The sequence below is a fragment of the Bactrocera tryoni genome, chromosome 5, assembly GCF_016617805.1.
Source record: "Bactrocera tryoni isolate S06 chromosome 5, CSIRO_BtryS06_freeze2, whole genome shotgun sequence".
Lineage (NCBI taxonomy): Eukaryota > Metazoa > Arthropoda > Insecta > Diptera > Tephritidae > Bactrocera > Bactrocera tryoni.
The window spans coordinates 9,157,866-9,185,538 of NC_052503.1; the positions used below are offsets into that span (position 1 = coordinate 9,157,866).

Genomic DNA, 27,673 nt, shown 5'->3' on the forward strand with positions numbered 1-27,673 from the left:
CAAATTAAGGATGAGGTCATTTTCTTCAGGATCCTAAAAAAAAATTTATGTTTAGGCAGTATTTATCATTAACTGCAGAGCGCGAAATCGGGAGCTCTCAGCTGAGATACATTTCCAGAAACATTAAGCCTACAACACTCATATTCTCTCGCTACTTAATTGCGGTGTGTCTGTACGGGTGGTTCGGCAGCAGCAGAAAGAGTAAATAAGTTATTTGCATAACAAACAAACTCTCAGAAAACCAAGCGTCCAGCGTTACACATAGTTTTGTGCGGTGTGTTGCTGCTGTTTTTGTCCCTAACCATGGGCAACAAAATCGGATACATGGCAGCACACTAGCAAACAGAAAGCGGACGATAACAAAATACCAAAAAGCGCGCCACGCCAAAGCGTTCTGCGAAACGAACAAATAAACAGAGGAATGTGATAAGAGCAAAGCATTTGCCGTGCGTGTGTGTTGCCGCCAGGACGCTTGGCGGCCCAAAGTGGTGAGCATGCGCACCGCGGCCGGCACACAAACATGGCTGCCAACGTGAGCCACAGAGAAGAGCTGGTAAAACACCACACCGAAGCAAAACGGCCACAAAAGTGCACCGGTGAAAGGTACATGGACTAGACCACGGCGTCCAAGTTGAGCCGGTGCTCAGTTGCAGCTGATAGCTCGAAGGACGTGCACGGTTTGGCGGATAATGGAAACAGTAGAGCAAGTTAGCCAATTAAAGAGGCAGTTGTGAGTTGTGCGAGCCAGCAAGGGAACCTACTTGGTGAGGACGACGGTGTGATAAGTGGAGGTGTGTGCGCGACCGCCCATCCGGTTAGTGAGTACGTGCGAGTGTATGCGTGAGAGCGCGCAAACAGTCAGTGCGGGAGATAAGCGAGAGCGCGCACACGTTGTGAGTGCATTGCTTCGTGGTGTTTAGGTAGACAGCGGTGTTGGTTAGGGTGTCGCTGTCGCTGCCGGTGTCGATGTTTAATGTCGGTGGAAGCTATTGGACGACACAGGCAACTTCGTAAATGTCAAGTGTAATGCCACAATCGCAATTGCTTGCGCCTATAAGCAGTAACAGCAACAGCAACAACGTAAGCGACAAACAGTTGGCGGAGAGTGTGAGTTGTGAGTGGTGAGTGAACGAGCGCGCGGAAAACGGAAACGGAAAGAACCAAAGCAGCGGCGAAATACATACACACTACATAAGCAATCAGAATGTGTGTGTGTGTGTGCTAGAAATGTAACGCGCGACTTTCGCAAAGCATTCGCCGTCGTGAACGCTGCTGCAATTCATTGCACTGATTGTGTTCGAGTGCTGAGTGAGCAATAAAAATCGCAATCGAATTGCATTGAAAGGCGGGCGAGTGGTAATTATAAATTTCACGTTACTTTAAAGGAGTTCGTGGCTTTAATCAGTGTGCGAGTGACAAGCGATGCGGAAAGTTCAAGTCGCTGCAAATCGGTAAATATTTGTAAATGTGCAGTGAAGTGAGCAAATCACATACATACATACATACATATATGGTATGTTTATAAGATTTGCGTGTTGCTCTAGTACAAAGGTGCGAAATAGTACAATAGAATTTCAGTGAAAACGAAAAAGTGCCAAAATTGTTTACCACATACATATGTATTCATACCTACAAGAGGCCAAATTTGATTAAACAAAAGGTTCAAACACGAAACCAAATATAATTCAAAGATCTGAGTGTGTACGGTGATTTGCTTCGAAAGTGTAAAATTAAAGTTTGTTTCAACTGCCAAAGAGTGAGCTTCAAAGAAATAGACAGAAAGTGAGGATATGCGTGTAAATCAAAAATATCGCCTGACGAGGTATATCTAAGAGTAACAGAAAGTGCATAGAATAAATACAGTGTTGGCGAAAATATTTCACTTCATGATTTACAAGTGATTTGGGAATTTGAATAAAAGAGTTGTGAATAAATGTCAAAATCAAAATAACTAAGGGAAATTATATACCAAATCGTACCAAATCAGAGTTCAAATTAACTAATCGATGATTACAATACTTTAATCAAAAAAAGAAAAAGAAAAAAACTGTGAAACCGGAAAGTTTCCTGAAAACAGCACCAAGTCGGAGCAACTAGACTAAAGGCGGCTAAACCAAATAATAATAACAAATCCTAAGGCCGCGCGTAAAGGCAACCAAAACAAAGACATGAGGACAAGTTGCCATATTCTTCTGCTTTTGCTTCTTTCACATCTCGGTGAGTGCAGCCTTTTTACACGACAGCTTTATATAAGCATTTTTTCTCTCCCACTGCTATTTTTGTTCTGACAAGAGAGATTTCTTGGTTTTTGTTAACAACTTTTTCTATAAATTTCTCGTGTCTCGTCTTGTCTGCGAACAAGTGCATGAGCGGCGTCGGCGGCTTGGACGCTTTCATGTGGAAAAAAATGTTTCACTCTTGTTTGTGCGCTTGTTGGTAAGCATGGCTGCTGTCCATGAAAGTACACTTTCAATACTTTGATATTACGTTTTTAGCTTTTTGATTTCGGAATACAAACGCAGTCGGAGGGCATATTTCGCTTTTTAAGTGAGCGATTTTGAATGAACCTTTCCGTGCATTATGTTATAGTGGTTCGAAAGTAACAGCGCTGCGTGGGAGTCATTCATTTGATGTATGTAGGGTTTTCATCGAGCAGCAAACGACCTATTTTAAATATTTTTTCTATAAATGAGTAAAATTTTTTAATTGAACTTTTTGTTTTTCTAAAGATGTATAATTTACAAATTTCGTGAAATTTGTGAAAACATTCAAAACTCGGCGTCATTTTCGGCAATCTTTCTGAAAAAAGATGCCTCCGCGTTGACAACAAAATCATCATAAGTAAAGAGAAAAAATATGTGTTTAAATTAAGACTTCGAACTAAGTAATGAACGTAGGAAAGTCAAAAAAATGATTATTATATTTTTGGCAGAGGATTTTACAAGAAAAATGCAAAAATTGGTGAAAATTTCTCGACGTTGTTGTGTTATTTTAAAATGGTTGTAATAGATCAAAAGCCGTCTTTCAAGACCTTGTATATTATATTTCGAAGAGCGTAGAGTTTTATTAATATCGGTAGAGTATGTCGCGGCCTTGAAAATACAGTTTCGAGAAAAGCGCGTTTAGAGTTTTAAGTAGCTATATGTCAGACTTCGAGCGCGTATCTTTTCAAGGGTGTCTCTCCAAAATTATTACTCGGACCAAATAGAGAAGGACAGGATTTTTTTAAGCCGGGAACCCCTTAGGGTGCTGTAGAGCAAGTTTGTAATCCAAAATTACATTATAGTTACTTTGATTAAAAAAAAGATAATAAATTAAGGCACATAGAAAACGGTGTTATTTTTTTTTGTTGTACTATATATTTGTTTTGGAATCAATCTGAAGACAATCAGCAAATTTTATAAATACAACCATCATAACAGGATTGATTGGGCTCCATTGAGACTATTCAATATATTCTTCAATAACATAATTTGACATAAAGTATTCCTAAAACTACCTAAAATCTATGTGAAAGGTCCAATATGAAGGTTCTTTTTAAGCCTCTAACATTCATACTGTTGGCCAGTAGATTTATTGCTAGTAAGTTTTCATGATTAGAAAGTCTATCAAGGTATCTTCGACAAACTTTGCTGATTTGTCAAAGGTTACATTTAAGTCTTTGTGGATTTCGAAGATGCTTATATACAAAAAAACTTAGAACATGCTTCTTAAAATCTTAGATTAATATCTTTGGAGGATTTCACTGTTAGATATACTCGCCGTACCCCATTAACCACATTGCATAAGTCTATACTGGTTTAAGGATTGACTTGTAGAGTCGAACTTAATTTTCAAGACTAAGTTGTGATCGCGAAAACAGTGTTATTTGAATTAGAAGATAAATAATTTAAATATGGTTTCACACACTTCATTTCTATAATTTTTATATCCTGAAAGAGATAATACTAAGTTCGTTAAGTTTGCCACGAATTTTGTAACGCCCTGAATATATACTTTATCTCTTTATCTTAAAAGTCTATACAATTCATGTAAAATTATTTTCAAATCATAAGTAAGTGTCCAAAATTCATGTAGGAATCGGTTGAAATTTTTATTACTTCAAGAAAAGGAAGAAATAAGTAAAAACAGAATAACAACACAGAGCTAGTGCGGGAGAACACTAATTATCGTATGCGTACATATTTAGTATATAGGTTATACTGATTGATGCTCCTGAACAAAAAGCCAGTTTTTTTTTGGACAAACCCGTCAAATATTTTTAATATCACAACAAAAAATGGTATTGATATTTTCATCGTCAAGGCATTGCGCTTTCCAAAACAAACAGGACTTAAAAAAAAGAACAAATGGTTTTTTTTCGGCAAAAACCAATTTATTTTATTCAAAGTAGTCTCCTTCTGCTTCAATAAAGCTTTTTTGCACGGTCCAAAAGCATGTCGAACGAGTGTTTTAGCTCGTTGGCCAGTATGCCGTTGCAAGCCTTTTGAATGGCCTCTACGTCTGCATAACGCTTTCCTTTCGTGGGAAAATGCATTTTTCCGAAAAGAAAAAAGTCGCACGATGCCATATCAGGTGAATACGGGAGTGGTTAATGGTTAAAATGTGATTTTTGGTCAAATAGTCGGTCACACGCGTCCTTCGAATGTTAGATTCTGAGCAATTTTAGGTCGTCAGTCAATTTGTGCGGAACAAACCGTGCACACACTTTTCGTAAGCCCAAATGTTCGGTCAAAATGCGATAAGCCGATGTTTTGCAGATGTTCAATTCCATTTCTATAAGTTTCAATGATGATTTCCGCTGATTTTTAATGAATTCACGCACAGTTTCGGTGGAATTTCCGGTGATCACGGATTTTCCTTGGCCCACATGTTGATCGTCATTTATGTCCTCACGACCACTTTGAAAACGTTGAAACCACTCGTACACTCTGCATACAGGGTCCTCGAAGTGTAACCAATTAAAAAAGCCATAAATTCGGTTTGGAAAATTATTTTTATTTATTTTAAAGTACAAAATGTGTGAAAATAATCATCAATTCAGGACCAATTCAGTTTTAGTCGATATGACCACCTTTTGCTTTAACTATGGCCTTGAGACGGTCAAAAAACGAATCGCAAGCTGCCCGAATGTGACTTGCCGGTATTTTGGCCACCCCTTTCTTCAGCATCGCGATGCTGGTGTATTTTTTACTTCGAACCTTGCTCTCCAAAATGGCTCAGAGAGAATAATCCATTAGATTCGCATCTGGTGAATTCGAGAGCCATTGTGTGGTCGTAATGAAGTTCGAACGTTGTTTTTCAGCCATACTTGGTTCACTCGCGCTTTGTGAGACGGTGCTGAGTCTTGTTGATACGTCCATGGTTTGCGACCGAAATGTTTGTTTGCCCACTGCTTCAAAGCAGCCTCCAGAACACTTTCCCGATAATATGTCGCATTTACTTGGACACTAGGCTCGATGAAACCAATTGGAGAGCGCCCACCTGCGATGACAGCGGCCCAAACCATTATTTGTGGCGAGTGCTGCCTCCCGGTAGCCAACCGACGACTTAGATTCTCGTATAAACGGTCGGTCAAGTAAACCCAATCGTTTTGAGAGTTTACGAATTGCTCAATTGGAAAATTTTTTTCGTTAGAAAACACAATGTTCGGAATTTGACCACTTTCGGCCAAGCGAAGCAACTGCTTCGCTCTCTCAAGTCTTACGTGTTGCTGCTTCGGTGTGAGATCATGAGCCTTTTGGAACTTGTAAAGCTTGCCCTTGAGCTTATTTTTCAATATGCGTCGGATGCTGCGGTCGGATATTTTCAGTTTTTTAGCCATTTGATTGGCACTTCGTCGTGGATTTCGCTAAAGTCGCTTCTTCACTTACCGAACCATCTCACGTGACGTTGCAGTCTTTTGATGACCACCTCCATGGCGTTTTGCGATGCTACCAGTATTATTGTAACGAGTGATGGTGCGCTAAATAAAAACTTTATTCACATTAAGGTGTTTGAGCTCACGAACAATTGCTGGCTGTGATTTTCCAGCCAAATATAAAGCAATCACACTATTACCTTTGAATTTCATTGCTGATCACTTTTTTTGCGTACACAATACTCCGAACTGTCATTCAGCAAATTTATAAACAGCTGATTCCAGTGCGACAGCTGCGCGAATGGTCTGAAGCACTTCGAGTGCCGGACCCTGATCAAACACTCCTCAGAATCAACAACTCCTTGTTTTCGTTGGATTATAAACTTGCGCGGCACCTACTTTGTAGAGAGCTTTCGCCTCTTTAAGGCGTCCACTGTCTTCAATTATCCTCGGTGCTCATTTCGCCTCTTTCCAACTTTCCAAGTCTCTTTTCAATGGTTGATTTCTCTGGTGCAGAATCCAAATGCAACAATATTTTTTAACAGTATTTTTCCCCTAAAAAACGATGCTTTATTAGCACACGAAATTCTTTTTGATCCATTTGTTGTAAATTAACACAAGTTGCTACACCCAAAATGCTATATCTCATTAACTGTTAGGTTCGCAGTTGCCAAATTTGTAGACATGTTCTTTAAAGGTAGGGGCTGACTAGAATCATATACTTAGTTGGTATTAGTAGTACCATCTATGTATCAGCCACAATTAAGCGCGGGCGGGTCATCTAGTATTTCAATGAACGTAAGCTATATTGCTATGTTTATAAAATCTTATTCGATATCGAATACCGTTGTTGGAATCAATCGATCAATTTTGACATCGAAACATAACTTTTCCGAAATAATAAGTTGAATCTACTAATTTCTTTAAAAAAGTTGTCTTCATAGTAAATTCAATATTTTGTGTATTTATAATTTCCTTTTTTCAGATTTCTTTGATAATTACATTTTTAAAGCTCCATAACTCGGCTATAATCGCGTAAGCGGTGTCTACGCCAATTAAGAAGAAGAAGAAGAAGCTCCATGGCTTGAGGAATTTATATTTGATAGATTAAATAAAATATCTCATCGTTCATAAAGAAAATTAATTAAGTTATTATTTTGAAATTTTAAAATTATTTATCTAAGTTATTTTTTGAACTACGTTTTTGTACTGTTGTTATAAAGGAAGAAAATACTCTCACAATAATGCTGAGTAGAAGACTCACTAAGAAGTCTCACAATTGCGTTTATAAATTATCGATGCGAATTTTTCGAGTCCTTTTGGTTACCGAAAAATTGTTTTTAATTATTTTGGAAGCCTTACGCAAGAGATTTTGTCAAATTAATAAAATATTGCTATTTCCAGCAGGAAACATGCAGCTCTCTGTGTATTTGCAAATATTCATATGTGCGTCTAAGTGACGATAAAATTTAATCATTTATATTCAATTTCAATAATTCCCCCACAACGTTTGTCGCACTCCTCTGAGATTGAAATTATTTGCACACTCTAACGGCAACCTCTAACCGCAATCGAGAAATGTGCAAAGTACAAATTAATAGTCACTTTATCACATCTAAACGATACCGCAATCTGATTGTGACAAATTCTTCCACAACCACATGCGCACACGCCGTCACACACACACATCCAAGCGGAAACGCCGTGGTGAACAATTTTCTTTTATAGTTTTCGTTTGCATATAAATTGCTGGTAATAATGCGAAATTATTTCGCATGTTACTCCACCCCTCGCAAGCACACACACTCACACGCATACATAAACACACACATTCATATTCACACATTGATTGGCGTGTTGTAGAACAACAGGATTTGCCCGCTTTCCACCCCAGGGCAGCAGAGGTTAGACGGGTGTTTGCTCGGTGTCATAAAAAAGCGAGTAACTCGCATCTCTCCATTCGCACATTTGGCATTACATACAATTTAGCATAAAACCGAATTCATTTGCATATTTGGTATGTATGAGATTGCGAATATGCCAAGGGATTGAATAAAAAGTCCTGTCAAACGAAGAAAAACACCAGCAGCACGCCAGTGGGGGTTGGAAGCGCCTCAGGAATTACTTAAAAGCCTGCGAAGTGTGAATGATGGGTAGCGAGAAAGCAGGGGGAGAACAATAAGAACAAAAACGTATCACATTTAGAACTGAGTGTAGGCCGTTCAAGCGTTTTTCTTTAATATTTAAAAAGTCTTTTCACAATAATTCACAAATTATGTTGAAAAGGAATTCGGTATGGAATTATGTAGCAAGATTTTATTAGCAGAGTCCTTTGTCCCACTTGCGAAAATAAAATAACCTTAATGGAAGAACACTTTGAAAATTAAATAAGTTTTCCAATATCTAATAAGGACTGCTCACCAGTTTGGTCTATATAATAATATACTTGTATGAATGTATTTGAGACCCGTTCAATCAACTGTCTCTGGCGTCTATAAATTTACAAAGAAAAACAAAAAAAAAAAACGTTATATTCGGTTGCATCGAAGCTATAATACCCTTCACAAATGCAAAATATTCGTTACAACAACTAGATACCGATCTTCAGTTTGGCTGGCAGCTTTATGCTCTGGTATCCGATCTAAAACATTTCTTCGGAGACGCATTATTGCCTTAGGTAATAAACTGAGTATAATGATATACTAGTTACCGTATAAACAGGCAGGCGAATGAACAGACAGGCGGATGAACAGACAGACGGATATGGCTAAATGGATTCAGCTCGTCTTGCTGATCATTTGAATAGATAATAGTCGTCAAAAAAGTCTTGCGGTATTTTTATTGAATTTTTTTTTTATTGAAATTTAAATGAATTTTTGATGACTCATGCCCAGCTCTTGACGGATGCGACGGCTGCTACTATGCCGGTCTCTTTCGACCAATTCAGTGATTTTATCGCAATTTTCGACGACAGGCCTTCCGGAGTGTGGCGCATCTTCGACCACCTCTACACCAGAACGAAAACGTTGAAACCATCGTTGTGCGGTGGAAATGGAAACTGTATCGGGTCCATAAACTGCACATATTTTATTGGCGGCTTGAGATGCATTTTTGCCTTTATCGTAGTAGTACTGTAAAATATGCCGTATTTTCTCTTTATTTTGCTCCATGTTTGCGACGCTATAACTCACGAACGACTTAAAAGAAACGACAATCAATCAAACACGTGTTAGCGCGTGAAATGAGCTTTCCAAAAAGGTATAGCATGACCCGATGCGACGAATAAAACTAGAACTACGCACATTCAGCGTCAACTAGCGAAAATACCGCAAGACTTTTTTGACAAACATTATTTTAAAGGGCCTAAGATGTTAAATTCGTCGCAAAATTAAATTGTTTTCTTTTCTCGTTGAAAATCTGGCCTCATTCTATAAGTGTTCAATATTTTACATGACAAAAGAACAAAAAAAAAAAAAAAATGCCACCAACTCATTTGCGAAGTCTGTTATTGAGCTTAACAAAACTGATCGATTCATTATAATTAGTAGAAAAACTTAATGAAATAACTATCAAAAACGAAAAATAATTAACGCCTGCGCAACTCTCACCGATACTTTTTGAGGGGGGGGCAGTTTTTTAGAAGGTACCATTCTGGGAAAAGAACTCATCACTTTGGTTACTCGGGCATAGGCAGAATAATTGTAATATTTTTATGAGAAAAGAAAACGATATTAATATACTCCGTTCTTCTTCTTCTTCTTTATTGGCGTACACACTGCTTACGCGGTTATTGTCAAGTTTACAACATCGCGCCAGTCGTTCTTTGCTTGGCTTTTCTCTGTTGTTCTTTTCTCTGCTTAGCACCAATTGGAGATTCTAGTCTTTCCAAAGGAGTGTAGGTCTTCCTCTTTCTCTGCTTCCCCTGACCTGTACTGTGTCGAATACTTTCAGAGCAGGAGTGTTTTCGTCCATTCGGACGACATGATCTAGCCAGTGTAGCCGCTGTCTTTTAAACCGCTGCACTATGTCAATGTCGTCGTATATCTCATATAGTCCATCGTTCCATCGAATACGATATTCGCCGTGGCCAATGCTTCGGGGTATAAAAATAGGAGTTTTTGTGGAATATCAATTAAAATTGAATTAATATTCAAGCATTCACATCTCATTTTAAACATGTGTATTTACTTGTTTACACATAATTTGGATAATACTCGCCTAAAAGTACATAAACTGCTACGACGCTGAACGGCAAATATTTCTTGAAGATTAATGGGGGGAACCTGCTATATTAGCTCTGAATTATTTCCAAATTTAGTACCATTGATACCTATTTATAAATGTTTATTATTTATAGAATTTGACCCTTCGCATTAATAATAATAACTTGACTGATTATGTTCTCTGAGAAGATGAAGACCTCAGTTTTACTATGAAGCTTGTATCAAGTTTCTTTATATAAACTGAGGAAAAGCTATAAGGTAACATATACTCACTCAGTTTTTGAGATATCGATCAAAAATGTTGCACACGTCCTTTTCTCCCCAAGAAGCTGCACATTTGTCGGACCTGCCGGACTACTGCAGCACCAACCTAACATACTAAATACAAAAATTGTTCGCCAAAATCAAGTTCTTGTATGGAAAACGCTTATAGCACAGATTGTTTTGGTGCCGTCGAAATTAAAACTTTCTTCATATCTCTCCTCATAATATAATTCTCAAAATTTAATTAGTTGGAAAAGAATTGTTTTCATATTTAAATCATATTTTGCAATCAGTAAATATATGTATATTGGAATCGTAGCTTAATTAAAAATTAAAGATTTTATTATTCTGAAATGTATGAGGAGAAGATATGAACAAATCGAAACATCTAAGAGAGGTGTGTAGAATGTGAATAAACGAGGTCGAAGTTGAAGTGCCTACTACATAATTATATGAGTTGCACAACCTTTTTCACATGGATACTGTCGGCAAAAAATAGTCGCAATAACGTCTGTGAAACAATGCTTTCCGATTATCAGGATGTTATGAAACATATCAGTACTGGCGATGAGTCTTGGATCTTGGACTCAGAAACAGACAATCAATCGCCCGAATATCTTCACAAAGGTGAGTCGAAGCCGAAAATCCACGTCAAAGCAGGCCAAAAATCAAGGTTATGTTTTTCATGTATTATCGAGCTGTGATTCACTCCGGATTACTTTGAGGGGGACGACATACATTTTGAAGAATATATTAAGAATTTTAAAATATGGAAAATGCACTGCAATTTTTGGAATTAACTTAATATGTAAATGTTGAAAAAAGTAAAATTTTTCCTTGTTAAATGCATTTCTTCTATCTCTTCGAAGTGATTTGCCAGATTGAAACTAAGTGGACGCAGAGGTTAGAAGACCCGATAGAAAATCTTTTATATAGCCTCTTGAAGTCTCAGTCTAGTGGGGATGGAAAATTTTAAGATCTACACTAATATACTTTAAAATAAAAAAAAAAATTAGTGCCCATATATTTAAGAAAAAAATGTATACATATATTTATAAGGTAATAAAAAACCTTTCGAATTGGTAATGAAAATATTTGTTAGTGTAAAAGCAACAAAATGTACAGCGAATTTGCAATTGCAAATATGCAAGACCAAATGCACCATATTCTGCATTGCCCTATAGTATTTTTAGTACTGTTCTCTAAAACATTTCCGATTATGCTCTGATTAAATCAAATTCAATAATTATTGAAAGACACATGAAATATTAAAATGCAAAATTGTGACATGTGAATGTGATACACCCTTGTTTGGTTGGCTAAATAAAACCACTTTTCCGCCTCTTTTAAATGATGGATCTTCGTGATAATTTTAACATTACACCGTCTATTCGAAGTATTTTCTATTAACTGCCAAAGAGTGAAATCCAGATCACGACTCAAAGCATTTCACTATCCTGGCCGCCTCAACGAAAGCTGGTTCATCCAAGCAAAAACTTCCCACACTCTGAAATTTGGCGATTTCTTCATTATATAACTGTTTTGTATATACATATGTATGTATATAGTTTCACTTCTTGTTTATGGAGCAACAACAAACGTGACAAGCAGCAATTAGTTGCTTTCGCCGAAAGCTTTTCTTTTTGTTTACTGTATTTTAACATTACGGGAATTAGCAGATTGAAAGCTTTTCGTCATTTGGCACACGTGTGTGTGTGTGTGTGTGTGTGAATGGGTCCATTTACACATCATTAAGCTAGGATTAACGGTGAAAGTGTGTCACTAGCTGCCATTGTTCTCCGTTCACCAAAGGTATGGGCGACCTGTTTCCATTCGGCTCTTTCAATAAAGCAACGCTACAAACAAAGGAGGATTCTCTTACTAGCCGATGGTGAGAAAGAGATGAAAGGGACCGTGTCAGGTGATTGATTAATTTTCAAAGTCACATGACAGCTCCGTCAAATGAGCGTTGTGTGGACATGTGATAGAATATGTTAGTGTGGGTGTGTGTGGGACGAAAAACCTTCGTTATCGGCTCTGTGTGGTTGAGTAGGTGTAAAAATAGTGTGGCCAGATGTGTGTGGTCTTTCACTTTTCGACGCAAATTGAAAATATTACACGCGTTTAATGGACTTTGTTTATCGCAAATAACAAAACCTTTTGTTTGCAAATTTCTATGCCACTCCACAGCAGATGGTATACTCTTCATATGCGTATTAAATATAAAAGGAAACTTTTGGTTTGATCATAGTTCGGCAACAGGAAAGTTCTGAAAGTTGTTCGATTTTGTCAATTCTTTTTTGTCACTAAAATGAAGTCAAACGACGCAAAATACCCCAGGCAAATTGTGGTGGGTGCGTGTGTGCGGTCCAAGCAAAGAGCAACTTACAGCTTAGCAGAAAAGTAAGGAGTAAAGTGGAAAAGCACAACAATAGTTGCAGACTTCTTTAAACTTGAAGTTATCAGCGTCGCTCAGCGCTCCTATACGCGATGTATTGGAAACTATTACCGAAGTGTAGTCAATATTAACGGAAAACAACGAAGAGCTGCAAGAGTTCGCGCGCCGCGTTTGCTGTTTCAAGCACTTGGGCGGCTTCCTATTGTATTTACCCACGCCAATGCGACAATGTGTGTAATTGTTAGTCTACAAAGTTTTGGCACTAACTAAAAATAGCGAAAGTTTCATGCCAACTTCCAAGGCTGACACATGCACGCAGTTAGGCAGTCAGCTCAGCGGATCTTCACAATTCCATGTGGTTTTGCACGACGCAGGTTCTTATCTGAATTGAAGACACATGTGTTGTTTTTGTGGCAAATGTAGCCAACATCCCTTAATTTGCTGGCAGCGAACAAGCTAATGTTGGGTAATAACGATTACTAATTTGACAAGTCAATAAAGTTAATGATGTAAAGTAAGCGCATGTAAGTTTTTGCAGCATAATTATAAAGCTTCTAGGTAAAAAGCATGCTTCTCTGTCGTCGGACCATCCAAATACTTTACACTCGCTTCTGTGTGCAGAAGGTCTCTGGGGTTGAGGAATACAGACGAAGCTGCCTGATATATTTTCGGTGTGCGTTGATCTGGTGAAACACAAGTGGCTCACTCTTCTTTACTGGCATAGAAGCCGCTTACGGTGTTATAGCCGGTGTTATAGCCGAGTATAGTCAGTCGTTTCTTTTTGAAATGTGGCACCAATTGGAGATACCAAGAGCGGCCAGGTCCATCTCCACCTGGTCTTTCCAACGGAGTGGAGGTCTTCTTTTCCTCTGCTTCTCCCGTCGGTTACTGCGTCGAATACTTTCAGAGCTGGAGTGTTTTCGTCCATTCGGACGACATGACCTAGCCAACGTAGCCGCTGTCTCTTAATTAGCTAAACTATGTAAATGACTTCGTTTATCTCATACAGCTCACCGTTCCATCGAATACGATATTCGCCGTTGCCAATTCGCAAAGGACCATAAATCGTTCGCAGAACCTTTGTTTCGAAAACTCGTACCATCAAATGCTGTCATCGTCCAAGCCTCTGCACCATAGAGCAGGACGGGAATAATGTGTGACTTAGAGAGTTTGGTTTTTATTCGTCGAGAGAGGACTTTACTGGTCGACTTCCTACTCAAGATTTCCAGGCTGACGTTGTTGTTGGTTTTAATACTGGTTCCAAGATAGACGAAGTTATCTAAGACTTCGAAGTTATGACTGTCAGCAGCGACGTAGGAGCCAAGTCGCGAATGAGACGACTGTTTGTTTGATGACAGGAGATATTTCGTTTTGCCCTTGTTCATTGCCAGACCCATTTGCTTTCCTTCTTCAGACGGGTAATTGCGGAGAAATTTATCACTATTAGTGATATTCAACGAATATGACATAGTCCTATTTTTTGTCTATCCAGTTTTTGCGATTTGAAAATTAAACTTAGCAAGATCTATGTGTATTTATGTCATATCGTAATTCCAAGCGAACACAAAAGATTCCTCAGAAATCAGCAAACTTCGATATTCTTATTTACCACGTTGTCACATTTAATGCACCCTGATTTTATGCTCCACCTTCATTCTTTACCGCCCTTTCCCACGCCTTGCTTTGCTATTCCGCCGCATAGTTGCGCATACGACATGTAGGACACAAAATGAGTTCCTCAAACAAATCAGAACTCTCATTCAAATCTGACGTCTGCAAACAGAACACTCCATAAACAAACATATCTGGAACACTGCCATATCAACAGGTACTACATGCAAAGTTTCTTTAGTGAAATCTTTTTTGTTTTTTGCCACACTTTGCGAAAAGTTTACTTATCCTGTGTAAACAAGCAAAACGCCTGGACTTGTGCCAGCGGAAAAGCAAAAAATTGTAAGGAAACCTTATCTTACTGACCCACTTAAGGTGTTTTGTGTTGCTGAAACAAAGTAATAATAATAAAACTCTACAAAAATAAACACAAAACAACATTGACTACAACAAACACGGCATATTCAATAGATAAACAGTAGGAAATACGCACACACACACACACACACACACAAATATTGGTCGATTTGTCTACTAAAGACCGAAGCAAGTATGCTGGGAATCATAGCAGTGAGACGCAGATAAACCCGAAAGCGTGAAAGCATGCATGGCATTTGCCAAGCAAACGTGCCTCGGCGTACGGCAAGCTTTTTTGCTTCTGCGATGAGCAAACAACATTTCAATACTGGGTGCGCTGAACAGGTACTGTTGGCCAGCCAAAAGTGGGATAAGCAAATCGTTCTGCTAGGAATAAGTTGTTGCTTTTTTGTTAGATCAGCTCTTAAATACAAATATTGTTGAATTTGAAAGTTATATTGAATAAGTGCAGATTGAAGCGTATTATTATTCAAAGCATGGCATGAATAATGGCGAAACGTGAATTTAAGTTGTTTTGGTCTTTAGAACCATTATTTTATGAATAAGTAGGTAGCATTTTATATTTCCGGATTTGGCAACACTAGTGTTGCTATCTGGAAACTCACAATTTTATCGTAAAGTTTGACATTTTTGGTGGTATGCAAAACGTTCTGATTTTGACATAGGAGCGCTCTCGTGAGATATCGTGGCATTAGTGGAACATTTGACTGTAAATAAAATTTGCTCACATTGGATTCCACACAATTTGTCAACGCTCCAAAAAAGGCTCTTGTCGATTGGTCGAAATACGTCTATGACATCGTGACAGATGATGAATCGTAGATTTATGCGTATGAGTCCGATAGTAAACAGCAATGGACTGTATAGGTGTTTCAAGATGAGCCGAATCCAACATCCAAGCAAATGATTGCCCGTTTGTTTAGAATAACTGAACATCTCCCAACCGCACCACTAAAACTATGCAAAACAGTAACAGTAAATTCTGAGTAGTATCCAACAATGTCAGCCTCGAAATTCAATGCAGAATAACTCTTGCCAACAGGTGCTACTTCGGACTTTTACAAGTCACTCATCATCTCCGTCTATACAGTGCAGAGACATGGACAACATCTGATGAGTCAAAGTTATGACTTTTCAAAAGAAATGTTCTGCAGAAGATTTACGGTTCATTGCGCACTAACGGCGAACAGAGCATTCCATGAAATGGTGAGCTGTATGAGTTATACGACGTCCTTGACATAGTTAAGGAATTAGGAGGCAGCGGCTATGCCCCATAAGAGGTATGTGCGCCAATAAAGAAGAAAAAAATACAACTATTTGTTTGGCAGTTGTTTTTCAAGAAATCAGGACGACTAATCGTCCTCACAACGACAATGCATGCTCTCACACATCGGCTGAAGCATTTTTGAGCACTCAAAACATCGATTTGATGAGTCATCCTTATCCTCGTAAAGTCCTTGCGCCGAATGATTTCTTTTTATTCCGCTTAAAAAATATAAACTAAAAGATCAATGTTTTACGACACCTGAAGAGGCGGTTAATGCGTTCAGAACGCATATTTTGGAGACATCTCAATCTGAGTTACAATATGCCCCGAAATCTGGTTCAAACGCAAGCAAAAGGGTATAGATCTTAATGGAGAATATTCTGAAAGACCAGAACCGATTTTCGATGATTAAAAATTGTTCTTGTTCTCGAAGCCCGAAATAAAAAAGCAACCTACATATAGCACTAAAGTCTGCTGGGTTCATTTATATAAGTATGTCGAAGTAAAAACCCGAACCCCACTGCAAAGAAGCAATTGAGACCGAACCAATTCCCAACATCTCTGCACAACGAAATTCCAACATATTTTTGTTAATGTGTGAAAATATTTGGAGCAAACAGAAAAGTAAAACAGCAACAAACATTGACGAAGATATTCAAAATGTGTTGAGTGTGTGTTTGCGCCTGATGGAGGAAGCCCCGTAGTAGGTGCCGTCGCTCGGTTCACGCTCACCCGCAGCCACACGTCTAACGGAAATGCAATTTTAAGGCGCAAATTTCGAAAGCCAATATTGTCTGCCTGCAGACTAAGCAATTTCGATAGACCCGGCGCTGACTCGTGTTTGTTTGCTTGTAACTACTTGTGAGTAGACAAACATGCGAACTGTTTATATATTTATTTGTCGTTAAGCAAGCGGCAGTTCTTCCGTAGCCGTGTGTTTCGGATTCACTAGAACACAAATATACAAATGATAACAACAATAACATTTGCATACCAATGTCTAAGACGAAGGCATTGCGAGGTTTCCACTCTTACCGGCTAAAGGCACGTGGCTCTTCGCTCATCCACCGCCAACAAGTCGTTGCCTTGCTTTCCTTCGAGGCGAGACGCACAAAACTAAAGACAAGAAATACTAAGAAAATATATTGTTTTGTTGTAAACATGCTCTTTGATTTTCTTGCAGCTAAGTGCTGCTTATTTTTTATTGGCATCTTTGGCGCAATCGTCGTGCCTGCCTGGCCCTCCTGCCGCCGCAACTCCCACATGCTGCGGCTGTTGGTGGCCCCTTCAGGCTTCACGCTCTGCTCTGCGTTGGAATTTAAAAGACCGGAAAATTGTGCATTTTTTATGGGCGATAAATACGCAAAGTTAGAATTGGTATTTTATGAAGTTATTGGTGTTGTTGCGTTGATTGGCGTCGTTAAGTGGCTGCAATGGAAATATAAAGTGCTTTACGTTTGCGTTTTACCCCATCCACACATATTAGTTAGGGGAATTCAAACTTGGTCCATTGAGCTAAAGTGATGAGCGCGAAAGTGAGTATTTTTATTATTTATTGTTGTGAGTAAGTTGAAATGAAGATAAGGTGTTGGTAGCCAGGTCTTAGATAAAAATTGATCATAATATGTTATTTGGGCAGTTGTTCTTAACATCCAAATTATGTATCGCTAAAGGGTTTTTGCCATTGATTTGGTGTATTGAACTTAAATCTGGATCTCATTGATCCTCCGAGAGACTTATTTCTAGATTTAAGCAAAATACGTATTTCGAGGAACATCAAAACAAACACAAAAAGTGGTTAGCATTTCTTTATGTTACATATTTTTATGGTTATGATTATTATTACGGGATAGTGGGGCTTGAGATGTAAATATTTCTAGTCGAAAATATTTGTTTTTTTTTTTACTTTTCAGTTAATGACCTTAAATTTATTAAATTGTAAGAAAAAATTACGTATTTCCACAGGTTGTAAAATTTCATTATCTATTTATAATAATATATAGCTGCTAAATCCGAATGCCATATACGACTTATAGTAGACAGAGAAGGTCTGTAGAATCCAAAAAATTATCATAGCAGAATGTCTAAAAAGAAAGGTGAAATTTAGTGATGAACTACAGAAAAATGGATATTTCAAAAATAGTTACAGTACTTTGCCAGCATTTGCCTCTAAGGCAAGAAACCGAAAAAATTTTTCGAGCTCAAGAAAGTAGGGGATCACTTCTGATGTTCCCTTCTTTTTGAATTTAATGGGTGTGTTTATAATCATTCGAAAGAACATTTTTCGGTATTTATTTTTTGAAGATTATTTTTTTCAATTGTTGGCCATGGCGACGTCACAGATGGTACATCCATTTAGTTTAATTTTCGACGACTCATTCGAGCACTTCAACTGGTAACTGGCGAATGACTCGCATATTTTTGCTCCAAGGCTTGAATCGAAAAGGCATTGTGCGCCTAGACTTTAGACTTTCCGTTTCTCTACAGGAAAAAGTCTAACGGTGTGATATCACACGATCTTGGTAGCCAATCGACCGGCCCAGCACGTGAAATTATGTGCTCTCCAAAGTATTCTCTCAATAAATCCATTGATTTATGCGATCTATGAGAAGTGGCGCCGTTTTGTTGAAATTAAATGTCCCCGAGATTACGAGCTGTAAGTTCAGACCTAAAATAGTCGGTTATGATGGCACGATAACGGTCGCCTTTGATGGTTACGTTCTCATCGGCATCATTTTTGAAGAAATATGGATCGATAGTTTCACCTGCCCACAAATCACATCAAACCGTTGTTTTTCCTGGATGAAATGGCAACTCTTGAATCTCTTTAGGTTGCTCTTCGTCCCAAATGCGGCAATTTCGCTTGTTTACATACCCATTGAGCCAGAAATGGGCCTTATCGCTGAACAAAATTTGGCTAGAAAACGTCTGATCTTCTTGGCACTTTTAAAGAGCCCATGGAGTGAAGCGATGCCGCTTGGGAAGGTCGACCGGCTTTAGTTCAAGTTTTATTTTGTACGCTTTCAATATAAGATCTCGACGTAAAATGCGCCAAGTCGTTTCATACGTCACTCCGAGTTGCTGCGAACGGCGCAGAATAGAGCCTTCGTGTACACTCTCAGATACTCAGTTGCGTGCTAGACGTGGTCTATTTGGTCGAATATTATCGAATAATAGATAATGATGCTCTAATTGGGTGATGGTGCTGCAAATAGTACGCTTAGTTTGGCCATAAATTGAGCGAAACGCGTGAAACACGTTCTTTTTGGAACTTGAATTTTCGTAATAAAGTTGAACGATTTGTAGACGTTGTTGGTCTTTCCACCATAAAATGCCAAACAGTACTGAACAAAAATAAAATGACAGCTCGATACTACTCACTCGTAATCTGTCAAAAATAGGCTATTGAAGGTTATAAGAGAGCTGCTATAAGAGGTAAAATTGGGTAAAAGACTTTCCATTTAAAACTTGAAGAAATCTTGTAAGATGAAAGGAGGAGGAGGAAGTAAGGGCGAACTTCGAATCTAACCAAATTTTTTGTACTGTCGCAACCTGCAAGGCTCAAAGCCAGGGAAGTGTCTTTTCAAACTTCAAAAATACTTATACTTATAATGTATATGCATCTGATAGGTTTACCGATATTTTTGGTAAAATGTTCGCAATTTGTTATCTGAGGGCTTAAATAATTTTCATCTGGCTTGATGTGGGTGGGGTTATAGTCCGAAGTCGTCCGTTTTTGCAGTGCAGGTAAGATACCAAAAACATTTTCCCATAGCGAATTTGCTTATTAAAACTTGAATGGTTCTTAGATATGTATATTAAACTTATTAGAGGGAGAGACCACATCCAGTTTCTTTTGTTTTTCAACGTAATATTTAGCTACCAACATATGTGTATGTGTATATGTATCTGCTCTCATGCTGCTCATAAAATTATTTTGGAGTTGCACGAACAAATCAAATCACATTTTAAAAACTCAACCCGATTTTAATCGCTTGGAGCATGTCTCATATTAGACTGACATAAAAATATTGTACACCATCGAAATAAGAAGCAAACGTAGATTATGTCCACATTTTCACTATTTCAGTTAATTAATTAGATCTGATTATCATAATCATAAATCTTTAATTATGACTGAATCTCACGAAAAAACTTGTTAGGTCCAATACTCAATAGCTTCAAACCGAGATGATCTGTAGTTCTGTAATATGTACTTTAAAAGATTCATCGCGAGTTACTTCAAGCAGAAAAAAACTTCTAGAAAGGTATATTAAAGATTAGGGTTTGTGGTGATTTCGGGTGTCTGAGATTATGTTATTACGCAGTAATCCATGTCAAATTTCGGGAAGATACCACCTCAAAACGAAAGTTTTCCATAAAAACACTTGATTCCGATCGTTCGGTTTGTATGGCAGCTATATGCTGTAGAGAGCCGATCTGAACAGTTTCTTCGGAGATTACATAGTTGCCTTAGAAAATAATCTATTCCAAATTTCGTGAATATATCTTGTCAAATGCAAAAGTTTTCCATACCAGCACTAGATTCCGATGGTTCAGTTTGTATGGCAGCTATATGTTATAGTGGTCCGATGTGTGCAGTTTCGACAAATGAGCAGCTTCTTGAAGAGAAAACGACATTTGCAAAATATCAAAACGATATCTTAAAAACTGAGGGACTAGTTCGAATATATACAGACAGACAGACGGACAGACGGTCAGACAGACGGACATGGCTAAATCGACTCAGCTCGACATACATAGTTTATATATACTTTATAGGGTCTCCGACGCTTTCTTCTGGGTGTTATAAACTTCGTGGCAAACTTAATATACCCTGTTCAGGGCATAAAAAATTTATAATTATAGCAAAGGTTGTCCTTTTTAAATAACGGTATTTAACTCATTTCTGAAATTTAAACTTCCATTGATGTCATGGTCTTAATTCTCTCCGTGCAAATATATACTTGCGTGGTTTAGCTGCAGAAAAATCAATGCTTTCTTGTCGGCTGTGTGCGACCACAAACGCTGAAGCTGGCTGTCTGTGCTCTGGTGAGCACTTCAGTGATTGCAACGGCAGTTTTTCTATGCATACACACACATGCACTCGCATAATTGCGCGTACACAGTTCTCGGAATCCTCAAAGGAAATCGAAGCTGGCAACAGCCGTTGGCAGCGCCGACCGTCACTGCTACTGTTGTCGGTTGCTTTGCATTTCGCTATGGAAAAAGACATACATTTGGCAATATTTTATTTCTTTTTACTCTTCGTGCCCACGTACATTCTTCATTCCTTCAACGTATTTCACTCACGGCTCTCGAATGCAGTTCTTTCTTCGTTTCACTCTCGTCACTCATTACAGCGTGTGCCACAGCCATTAATCCTTTTCCCAAAACGAGCACCAACACAAACGCAAACGCTGCCTGTCTTGTCTTGTCTGACGCCCACCAGCTCAAATACACGCGGCTACAAAAATGAGAACAAAGTCAACTCTTGCGGAATATATGCAGACGGACAAATCCATCAGCGCTGTCGCTCGCTTGAGTATTATATATGTATGTATGTGCTCGTATAAGTGCTGGCAAAGCCCGGAAAACTTGTCGATTTCAGCGGAATGCTTCAAAATAGATTTTACCTTAAGTCGATTTTTTGTTTCACTTTTTTTAAAAATCATGTTAGGTATATCTATTTATAGCAGATATAATAGAAGTTAGAATACCTGTTAGACTTACCCATTTTGGCGCAAAAGTAATCTCGATTCACTGTTTTGAGATGTGAGTAAGCGGAGAGCAAAGTCAATTGTTCAGAATGTTCTTTAATAGTATATCATAAAATTTCTTGCTGGATCAGGTGAGACGTTTTGTTAAGTTGAGGTAGTCGAGGTATACCTCAACCAATGTAGTAATCATCAAAACGGAAGGATTTATAGAAAGGACATATTGAAGCTAAGTTCACTCAGAAGTCTTTGACTTTTGAAATCAATCTAGAAGCATATCGTGTCATTCGCTGATATTGATATCTAAAGATATATTAACTTTCCCTTCTTGATGATATCATAAAAAGAAGTTTTCGAAAATAAATTATTTGAAAAGTCTCTGTATGCGTTTTTCGTTTCAAAAGTTGTGACGGTGTGTTTTAGGTTGAACGTATATATTTCGTAGTTATATCTTCAATCGTTTAAAGTTATGGCTTATATGCTGATCATACGAAAACTTGATATCGTTGAATATTGGATTGGACTACAACAATGATTACTCTGAATCCTAAACTTAAACATTCGTTAATTTACTGCCATACAAATATGAGCAGCCCTGCTTCAAAAATGCTTCTAATGGGTTGATGGTATCTCCTTGAAGTCCATGATCCTAATAAAGATCCATCCGCCTCCGATTGATACCTCTCAGTCAGATACCTCTATGAAATTAAGGTGTTTTAGGTTTCATTGGGTAAAAACAGCCCTTTTGCAACAATTTTTTTCTCATGTAAAAAATGAAATGTTTTATTATAATTTTTTATTGTTACAAATATACACTAATAACAAAGATATTCCGAAATTGTTGGAAAAAAAGTCTTTTTAACTCGGCTATTGCGACGCCATTTCCGGTCATCCTTCCTAAAAGGATCCTTTAAAGTGAAAAATACGTGTTTTAGTTAAAACCTAAACTTAGAACTTGGAAAAAAAAATGAAAATTGAATTTTTGGCAGACATTTTTACAAAAAAATTAAAATTTCAGTGTAAGTTTCGCAACAGTTTTTTTTCAAATAGTTGTAATCGAAAAAAAAATCCTTCGTCCAAGTCTTTAAGAATTGTATCTCAAGCACCTGTGTAAAATTTCACGAAGAAAATTTCTTTTATTAAATTTCTCGAGAAATCTTGCCAACTGACTTCAACACAGTATCTAAAAAAACGCGTTTAAAGATGGCGCGCTTAGCCTTGCTAGCTTCGAACGCACAAGTTCTCAAGTCTGTATCTCCGAAACTATTACTCGAATCAACTTTCAAAATTTAGGAAAATATTCTAGAGGTGTTGTAGAATTTAATGAAACAATAAAAAAATTAGATTTTTTGAAACCCGTAAGCCCCTGTAACCCTTTAAGCGTAGATATTTCTCATTGTGTAAAGCTACTTGGTCTATTCTTTGCCCTAATATTAATACGTTGAATATACTGTTTTCTATTAATCAAGTCTGCTTCAACTATTTAAGTGACTGCCTGATTTTGAAACGTTTCAAATCATACTTTTGTACTGTAGTACTTACTGACAGATTTCCTTTCGGTAAAGTGAGATGAAGCTTAAGAACTTAAGTACTTTTTATCTCTAGAAATATATCACTCTCTGCTTAGGGTAAAATTAAAAAATTGAAATAAAAAACAATTTTAATGAAAAAAAATCAAGAACAATTGTTCTCGGTGCAGTTTTAAGCACGGTCCGCTCCACAGTGCAAAATTCATTCACTCGACAACTTCGCGCTTCATTTTCATGCTCGCAATTATCAGCATTTTTCTTGTTTCAACTTACACAATAAGCAGATTTTTTATGGCTTTGAGTATTTCTGTCCCATAATCCAGCAAAGCACCGCGCCACCAACCTCAACACAACAAGTGCTGTGTTACTACATAACTTAAGCTAATGGCTTGATTGCATGCATGTGTATTATATGCAAACACCCTGTAGGAACATAACTGCACTTTGAACGCACCAACTTCTTCTTCTTTATTGCCGTAGATACAACAGGATATTTCAAGCGCAGACAGGTCCTTCTACACTTGGTCTTTCCAACGCCGTTTAGGTCTTTCTCTTCCTCTGCTTCCCCCGTCGGGTACTGCGTCTAATACTTTCAGAGCTGAAGTGTTTTCATCCATTTCGACAACATGACCTAGCTATTATAGCTCATACAGCTCATCGTTCGATTGAATGCGGTATTTGTCGTGCCCAATGCGCAACTGACCATACATCTTCCGCATAACCTTTCTCTCGAAAATTCGTAACGAATCAGATGTTATCATCGCCCTGCACCATATAGAGTTTGGGCTTTGTTCGTCGAGAGAGGACTTTACGTCCTACACAGTTCAAAGTATCCCCTGTTGGCAAGAGTTATTCTGCGTTGGAATTCGAGGCTAACAATGCTGGTTCCAAGATAGTCGAAATTATCTACCACTTCGAAGTTATGACTGTCTAAAATGACATCTAGTCGCGAGTGCGACGACTGACAGCAGATGTTTCGTCTAGCCCTTGTGAGAACTGACTTTGTCTTGAACTTCTGTTGGTGATTTTTTTCGTCCAGAATACTTTAAATGTGAGTATAATTCTGACTTTGAAATATAGGTTTGTATTCCTTTATAACTTTGAAACTTGTGCCACTTCCCTGCACCTTATGTTCGCACGACAGTCGGGTCTAAGTAACCGGAACGGACTCAGATATTTATCCGACCAAGGACTGTCAACTCGCCATCACGCCGAATTTTCTTCAGTAAAGTTCAGTGTGTTGTACACCAACAACAAAGTGGCACCTTAGTCGGTGTCTTTGATTTTCTCGCTGGGATGTGGTTGTGTAAATGTGCGCGCTCGTACAAAGCACCATGAAGTGCGCTCGTAAAAATATTGCAATTGCAAATCTTAGGAGAGTTTCGCCTTTCCAACATTTCATTTCGCATTTTTTTCTTTTCTGCTCGTTTTTTATTTCCTTTCCCTTTAATGTACACTCTCCTTACGCGTCTCTTGCCTTTCATTGTAAGTAATCCTACCAGCGTTGGATTAGTGTGCGTGTCTTATACGAGTTTTTGTGTGTTTATATGTCAACGCAGATAATACTTGTTGTAGAATGCCAAACGGCTTAACCGACTGCAATACCAAACCGACGACTGATACGCTCCCCTCACTTCCCATTCCAACGCGCCGAGTGAAGACTTTGCTGATATTTCTGTTTCTGTGTAGCTGTAACTGCCCGCTAGTCGCTACCACCAAAAGAAAGTAGAATTCTTCATTCTCGCCTTTCGTGCGCAGTCTTTGTGCCGGTATGCGTCGGTGTCCGTTATGCGTTTCTGCCTTTTTATTTGCTGTGTTTGCTGTCTTTCGCAACTCCGTTAAATTATTGTTCCCTTAAGTAAGTACGGACATGCCAGAACTGTTGTACTGCTGTGCTACGCGACAAACATTTTTATATTAGCCATAAAAATATGATTCCCTTTTTTACTTCTCTGCGTTTCTTTTAACTCCCATAACAATTTCAGAGTTTGCACACACATACATTCTCATGTACTAGAACAGATATACTGTTTTGCAAAAGCGACCCGGTAGGCACCCCTGGACTGGCTATCTACCAATTCCTTTTGTAGGACTAGTACTAGCATCAGTGCTTGGTAGCCTAGGATGAATCCAAACGGTGCATTTAGCCTGTTTGAAACCCCTTCCCCCTTCACGAGTAATGTATGGGCTGTCAGAATTTCGCTTTCTGGCAGATTTTTGACCGCGCCGCACTGGTTGGGAGCTAGGATTCCCAGAACGTGCTCGTGTACACGAGTAAAGCATGGACATGAATGAATTAAATGTAACCAGTTAGGAACTGGTGTCTTCGTGGCGGGAAGGTAGCTGATTCAGTCCCATTGGATTACATAAGAAGTCTGGTGTATTTTCTGTCAGCTTGAGTGTCTTAAAATTGTTTATGTGCAACTCCGCTGGCCGCCATCACTTTTGCGTCAGTTAAGGCAAACAAAAGCTGTTGGGTCCCGAGCGTTTCAAATGTACTCGCTTTTGCACTCACTTCAGCCGAAAGGGTACTGTTGCTCATTCATAGACACTCATACCCATATGTACAAGTATACAATGACGCTGCGCATGAAAGCGTAAGTATACTTTTAATGTTTTAAATTGTATTTGCTTTAATTCTGCACACACATATATGTAGTACATATTAAGGTACATATGTATATTTGTTTCCAATTGTAAGTTTGTCTGTATGGACATGCGCCCATTTCGTCCAAATATGAATGACGTTTTGGTGTGCAGAGATTTCGGCTGCCGGGAGTGAAATGCTGCTATTATGCTGTCTGATAGCACTCAAGCACCCATTCAATTCGGTGCGGTTTTATGGGGCAGTCTCAGATTAAAGACTGCATGCATTTTAAGTACTTTTCAAATTAATATTTTTTCAGACAAAGTGGCTGACAGCTTGTCGCTTTCAGTAATGACATAAAAATGTGGAGCTCTGTTCCGTGAACAATACGCTCCGCATTTTCGCAATATTCTTGATACCGAACAATTATTCTTTAATATTTTTTTTTTTCAGAGCAGAGATTTTTAAAATTTTAAACAAGTGTGACAAATCTGGTGTTCGGTGGTAACGAATAATATGTGTTGTCCCCCAACTCAAGTGCTCCAATATTTTTGCGTTGCCCGTGAATAATTCATAGATTTTATGAGAAATGTTCCTAAATCAGTACAAATTTTGAGCATTTTAAGTAGAAGTGAGATATGTTTTGTAGTAGCAATCACGCATTGATTGTCCCCAAAATTGAAACCATTCTTCAGACAGTCATCAATCATGTTTTTATAAATACTTTTAGGCCAAATTATGTTTGTATACCACGAACCCTCCCACATATTGTTCTTTATTGTTGTAGCTAATATCAATGGAAGCAAATATTTTGAGAAAGAGATTATGTGTATGTATGTGTAGTGTATGTATTCGAATAAGCAAGGTATTAGAGAATAGGGGTTGAGTTGTATTATAAGGTAAAAGGTAAAATGAGGTAAAATTAGTTGAATCTCACACTCTAAAACTTAGAAACGTTGTCCACATCAAATTTATTATTGACTGATAAAGGATGAGTCAAGTAGATATACTTTTTCAATCTCCTGTTTTTGACAGATGACGCGTGAGTCGTATCAAGCTGTCTTGTTATCTTTGTGCAGTATTGCTTGGCATTTCATCCTTATCTTCGTTAACAAATCGTTCAACTTTATTCCGAAAATTCACGTTTTGTAAAGAACATTCACTCAACTTATGGTCTACATAATCGACCTCCTGAGCGTACTATTTGCAACACCATCACCCATCTTGAGACTCAGCATTCATTATTGGATAATATTCGACCAAATATACCACGTCCAACACAGAGTGAAGAAAATTTAGCAGCCGAAGCTGACAAAGACCGTGGTGAGTCGTTTCGAAGCCATTCGCAGAAACTGAGACTGACGTATGGAACGACTTGGCGCATTTACGTCGAGAACTTGAATTGAAACCGTACAAAATACAGTTTGTGCAAGAAGTGAAGCCGTTCAACCTTCCCAAGTGGCATCGCTTCGCTCTACGGGGTCTTTAAAAGTGCCACGAAGATAAGACGTTTTCGAGCCAAATTTTGTTCAGCGATATGGTCCATTTCTGGCTCAAAGGGTATGTGAACAAACAAAATTGTCGTATTTAAGGCGAAGACTAGCCTGAAGAGATTCAAGAGCTGCCATTTTATCCGGAAAAAATAAGGGTTTGGTTTTGTTTGTGGGTCGGTGGAATCATCGGTCCATATTTTTTCCTAGATTATGCCGGTGAGAACGTAACCGTCAATGGCGACCGTTATCGCGCCATGACAACTAACTATTTGATGCCTGAAATTGAAGCTCGTGATCTAGGTGACATTTGGTTTCAACAAGACGGCGCCACTTTATACACATCGCA

At 38.3% G+C, this 27,673-nt stretch overlaps 1 protein-coding gene across 6 annotated transcripts in view; it reads left to right on the top strand.

Annotated features, from left to right (window-relative positions):
* The first annotated feature begins 667 nt into the window (after positions 1-667).
* Positions 668-27,673, top strand: part of LOC120779208 (Down syndrome cell adhesion molecule-like protein Dscam2) — a 121,179-nt gene continuing 94,173 nt past the window's right edge. For all 6 annotated transcript variants that reach the window (XM_040111482.1, XM_040111485.1, XM_040111483.1 and 3 more), the window contains exon 1: positions 668-2,217. In XM_040111482.1, coding sequence (XP_039967416.1) covers positions 2,169-2,217 — 49 coding nt within the window. In that variant the 5' untranslated portion in view covers positions 668-2,168. The remainder of the gene's footprint in view (positions 2,218-27,673) is intronic.